General features: G+C 37.0%; 1 protein-coding gene across 1 annotated transcript; it reads left to right on the top strand.

Moving 5' to 3' along the window:
• Window positions 1-745: 745 nt before the first annotated feature.
• Bma-ptr-15 (Uncharacterized protein) lies at window positions 746-5,833 on the top strand (the record flags this gene model as incomplete). Its single annotated transcript, XM_043074607.1, has 13 exons — window positions 746-904; window positions 1,168-1,317; window positions 1,639-1,809; window positions 1,905-2,111; window positions 2,369-2,565; window positions 2,740-2,997; window positions 3,126-3,252; window positions 3,409-3,513; window positions 3,583-3,879; window positions 4,092-4,307; window positions 4,485-4,646; window positions 4,963-5,163; window positions 5,528-5,833. 13 exons carry the CDS (start codon window positions 746-748, stop codon window positions 5,831-5,833), a joined length of 2,556 nt encoding a protein of 851 aa, XP_042930541.1.

Here is a 5,833-nt window from a genome sequence, read left to right as displayed (position 1 = left end):
AAAGAGTTTTATTGTCCTTCCCACTTTCTTTTCCCGGCGTACTTTAAACGACGATTCCGTTGCAACTTAATTTTTCTATTAGTTTGTTGAAAAATACTTTGCAGTAATGTCTTCTATGGCGATTCTTTTAATCTGCCATGAAACGTAACATATTATTATTATTTTCAATGCATGTGCAGTGCTGCTGTGACAACGATGTGTTTTTCCTTTCAACTGTAATTGCATGAATGTGTGTGTGTGTGTGTGTGTGTGTGTGTGTGTGTGTGTGTGTGTGTGTGTGTGTGTGTGTGTGTGTGTGTGTGTGTGTGTGTGTGTGTGTGTGTGTGTGTGTGTGTGTGTGTGTGTGTGTGTGTGTGTGTGTGTGTGTGTGTGTGTGTGTGTGTGTGTGTGTGTGTGTGTGTGTGTGTGTGTGTGTGTGTGTGTGTGTGTGTGTGTGTGTGTGTGTGTGTGTGTGTGTGTGTGTGTGTGTGACAATCAATTTTCCCATCAAACACTGGGGACAGGCCAGTCGAGACTTGCTTGACTAACTGCCAATGATATCAAAACAGGTAGCAAAATGACTGCTAGCACTATCTTGTCCTCTTCCCTTCCATCTATCAGTTGACGAAGTTATAAACAACTTATTTCTTCTCCATTCTTTCATAATGGATAATGGCCGTAGTGGCAACAGATTTCCCAACAGATGACGAAAATGTGGGTCATTTATTAAAGGAGTGTGGTAGTGTCGCAGTAAGTGGCAGTTTTTATGCTGCTGTCAAATCCTTTCGGGATCTTCCAAGATCATCTTTCCTTGCTTTTCTACAAGTATGGTCTGATTGTGAGTTATAATCCACGGCCATTTGTGCTAATACCTGTCGTGATCACCTTCTTACTTTCCTTCGGTGTATTTACTATGAAAGTTGAAGTTAGTGTTTCTTTTTCTTTTCGGTTGAATGGTAAGACTGTCTCGTTCAGTGTATTCTGATTAAAACACTGGTAATTCAAAACGGATGACCTGAATTTCTCCCCGAATGACCTTTAAAAGTGTCGCTTTTGCAATTCAATATATGCCAACATTGTAGATGAAACTACTTCCAAGTTAGAACCTAATTCCAAGATTTTCTTCGGATTTGCTGATAATTTTCATAAGAATCTACAAAATATAATATCTTTATTGACATGTTACAGGATGATCTCAGGTTTTTGTATTCGCCAATCAACTCTCCAGCGCGACTTGAATACAGCATACACAGGGCATTTACTGGTGATTCCGTCAACAGCACATATGTGGCGGTAGCTGTTGAACCAAACAACAATTTACGGAATCTGTTGAGAAAGGTTGCATCCAGAGTTTTGAATTGCAATTTTTGTAGTACCATGAATACAACTTAACACTGTCAACAGTCTTTTGAATTGACAAAGTTTAAAAAAGAACGTTGGAGGGTGAGTAGTATTGGGAAAGGGCATTTTTGGCATATGTAGCTAATCACATATCAGAAACAAAAACGCGATCGATACATGAGAAGTCTTTTAGTTATGCGCTGCCGGTAGCGCTTGCGAAGTGGTTCTGCTGGAAAAAGCGTTAAAGACAAATCATCTCCTCTGAGAGCGAAGTGACTATTATGTGTTAGTGAAAATGATCGAAATGAACCTTTTCAGGAAATTGCTACCGAAATTCTGAGTCTAAATGAGTTTGTTCTAAACAATTTAACTGTTAACTTAAATGGTCGAATTTATAATTTCGGAAAAGACATTTGCATACGAACAACACTTTGTCCACTCAGTAACACCATTGTACAATTTTTCTTCAACGCTTTCTGGAATGAAAAGGTTGTGCTGTTCTACATTGTTTTCATGATTCTTGAAATTATGCCAAGCAAAGGTTTTGTCGCACTTATTGTAAACAATCATTTTTTTGTTTGCAGTTATGGGATGATCCACGGGTACGTTTGGATTACCCGTTTCTGTACTTTTTCGACAATAAGTTCTTTCTTCCACTTCATTTGTACGGTGTGAAACTTGGAGGAGCGAAAGGTATTGAGTCGATCGAAATGATACATCTTCATTATCCCATACCATCTACAGATCATGCAAGTTCTATTTGTTATTATCAACATTTTACAGATTATTTTGTGTCTGAAATACAAATAAGGCAATAAGTGAGTTTGCTGTTCATAGATAACATTGAAATAGGCAAAATTTGAGAGCTATTTTTGAGCAACAAGGTATAACTTGAAAATGTGATTTTCAGCGTTGCTGATCAGAAATCGAAGATAAGGAAAATAAGATAAAAGAAGAAGAGAAAAGGAATGAAGAATTACTAATAAGTTTTAATTTAGATTACTAAAAAATTATGGCATAAGAATAAAATGAAAGACGGAAACTTCAGGAGACAGCCGAAGTAGTTGGCGGTGCACTGGAAAGCGCGTTGAAAGAGTATTTAGCGGTAAACGAACAAAGTTTAATCAAAACATCTATGTTCAGCTTTTCAATGCTCAAAAATGAGATGAACAAAAACGCGCTTTACACCTTCCCCTTCATCTCACTCACTCTCCTTCTGTTGGTCACTTTCACTATTCTCTCTTGGTTAGTTTAAAATGACGAGTTTACTAATTGCTAAAAATGGTTAATAAGATTACAATACTGATTACTCAAACAATTCCTTAATCAGAAAGATTCGTAATACAGAAACGCCTAAAATATAATAAAAGTCTAACGAAACTTCCAGAATCATGACAACATGATCTATATGTTTTACAGCATGACAGGTGACTGGGTCACATCCAAACCACTCGAAGCACTGATGGGTGTGCTCTCCTCATCTTTTGCAATTGTTAGTGCAGCAGGATTCATGTTCCTTATTGGAATACCTTTCGTCAGCCAGGTAACTGTGATGCCGTTTCTAGCACTGGCTATTGGCATAGATGACACGTACGTAATGCTTGGAGCATGGCAAGATACACGACGTAGTCTTCCGCCATCCAAGCGAATGGCACTATCACTTCAAGAAGCTGGCAGGTATATAAAGGCAATAAATTAATGTAGAGCATTACGAGCAAACTTGTCTGAAAATGGTGAATCTATTGTTGGAATTCAAAAATGAAGCCCAAAATTCAGATTGAAATTGGTGTTTTTGGATATTGCAGTGCGATAACAGTAACATCGATCACTTCAATGCTTTCCTTTGGCATAGGTTCATTCAGTACTACACCAGCAATATCCATATTCTGCCGATTCATTGCCATGGCTATCATTTTCGATTGGATTTATCAGGTTAACTGCTTCCGGATGATTAACATTATGTTTTCCATTTTCACACTTTCGCCGACTTTTCTTTTGATAGAATTAAATCGAAACTTCTTTATTTGTAGCTGAATTTTAAAATCTGTATCCTTTGAATTGAACCAAAAATATTTCAACTGTCTTAAGGTGACATTTTTTGCGGGTATAATGGCACTTGGTGGCAAGCGAGAAGCTGTCGGATATCACTGCATATTCGTTTGGAAAAAAATGCCAAAAAAGATCGTTGAGGAGGTTTGTTTGCTTCTCAAGATTTGGAAGTCTGATTTATTTCGACATTAATCTAAAAGCAAAATAATTCAGTCAAGACGAAACACAATGTTTTCAATAACGCATACATTATTCGCGGATTATATTGCGCCATTTCTATGCCACAAAGTAACGCGCATCACCTTAATCGGTATTTACGGACTGTACATCTTTGGCGCATTTTATGGATGTTCACTGCTACAACCAAATTTGACGCCAAGTCGTTTGCTAGTAGATGATTCGCCACTGACTCATTATTTGAAGCTGGCTGAAACGAAAATATGGTCGGAAGGAATGGTAGGCAGAGTCTATGTGAATAATGCGCCCGACTTTACTGCTGATCCAAAACAAGTATATCTATTGAGTAATTCAATTTCTTGCAAGAAATTTGTAACATATCTAAAAGCAAGTGGTATTGGCCACTTCTAATAAACTGTTCAAGGATTGAGAATACATGTCCGGTTTACATAGCTTAAAACAACATCGCCAATGAAAACAGATCTCCAGAAACTTTACCAAAAAATTCAACATTCAATCCACTCACTATTTATTTCTACATTTAGATCGATATTATGTTACGATTGGCAGAAGATTTAGAAAACACTGCCTGCTCACTGGGGAAAAATTCTACTCAGTTTTGGCTTCGAGAATATTTGAACTACCGACAATTCTTCGAAAGTAACGATGACGACTTTTATGATATTCTTGAGTCATTCCTCAACACATCCTTCAATTCACATTGGAGTGCATATCTGTCTTGGACGCAACATCCAATAAAGGTGACTCTAAGGTTTCTTCCATCAACGAAATCCAGTTTATTTGCTGAATTTATTCAAACGATGTTAATTATGTCACTTATTTGGCTCTTTGATAGGGATAAAAATCCACTGAATGGAAAAGTTTAACATAAATCTCCAAACCTGCTAAAGAAAGCTTTTCAAATACAAAAGTTTCAGCCTAGCAAGAGATACGTAAACCGTTTTTTCTTCACAACCGCTTTCAAAATAAAAGACTGGAAAGTTCGTACTGCGTTACTGTTACAATGGCGCAACATAACAAGTCATTATGCAAAGTATGAAGCTTTGGTGTTTGATGAAAATAATTTTTACTCAGATCAAGTAAGTCATTCGGAAAAAATTTTATGAAAATGTGACATTTTCTTAGGTCCAATAACTAAAAATTTCGCGCAGATTCTCCTTCATCAGAAACAGATCCGAAAGTAGAAAGTAGCGTGAGGTTGAGAATATTGCTGCAGTACACGTTCACTGATTCGCTGAAAGTGTCAAGAGCTAGTATGTTCGCTTTATGAACGTGATTAATTGCATTAAGAACACGACTACCATATCTTCTTTTCTTTTAAACTCTGAAATGCTGCTAAATCGCGACAAATTTAAAAATTCTAATTAGTGGCTTAAATGTTCTTTCCATTTGCAGATGTTAGAGCTCCAGTCAACAACCTTATCATCATTGGGTACTGCAATACTTGCTATGATTATTGTGTGCGTTTTGTTCATCGCTGATTGCACCATCGTATTTTGGGTTGTTTTCGCAATGATTTCAATGGATGTTGGCATTGCTGGCTATCTTTCTCTTTGGGGAGCTGATTTGGACCCAACCACTGTTGTTAATATTCTGGTTTGTATAACCAAAGTTACGATGTAAAATTATGTCTTCAGTTCACATTCTGCATAAACCTAGAGCAAAACTATCCAAATAATTGGAAAATACAGGGTAGACTAATTTAAAATCCTTCATCAAATCGCATGCTTTGCCTCATATAAGCTTAAGTTATTTCTTTTCGGCATTTTATAAAAGTGACAAACATCATAAAGCTATTATTACATTGTTACATGTAGTTACAAGTATCATCTGTCTAAAGTGGACATTACTGGCTTCTCGGTATTGACTACCACGATACTATTGTTATTTATAAACAAAAATTTCAGCTTCTGGTCATAAATCATTTATTACAATCAGTGGTTTCCATATTTCATTGTAGATGAGCATTGGTTTATGCATCGATTTTGCGACTCATGTTGGTTATAGAATCTATCGCAGCAAGTGCCGGAATCCCGATGAACGTATTAGAGATGCATTGGGAGCTGTTGGTTGGCCGGTGGTGCAAGGCGGTACTTCAACATTTTTAGCTATTATTGTAATGATGCTGGTACCATCGAATGTAGTGCGCATGTTTGCGCGTACATCCATCCTTGTTGTTCTTACGGGTCTATTTCACGGAATTGTTTTGTTACCTGTCATCATCAGGACATTTACTTCTTATCCCACTTGTAAAAAGAATTTTTGA

This window comes from Brugia malayi, assembly GCF_000002995.4.
Source record: "Brugia malayi strain FR3 genome assembly, contig: Bm_v4_ChrX_scaffold_001, whole genome shotgun sequence".
Taxonomy (NCBI): Eukaryota; Metazoa; Nematoda; class Chromadorea; order Rhabditida; family Onchocercidae; genus Brugia; species Brugia malayi.
This window is presented reverse-complemented; position numbering and strand designations above follow the sequence as displayed.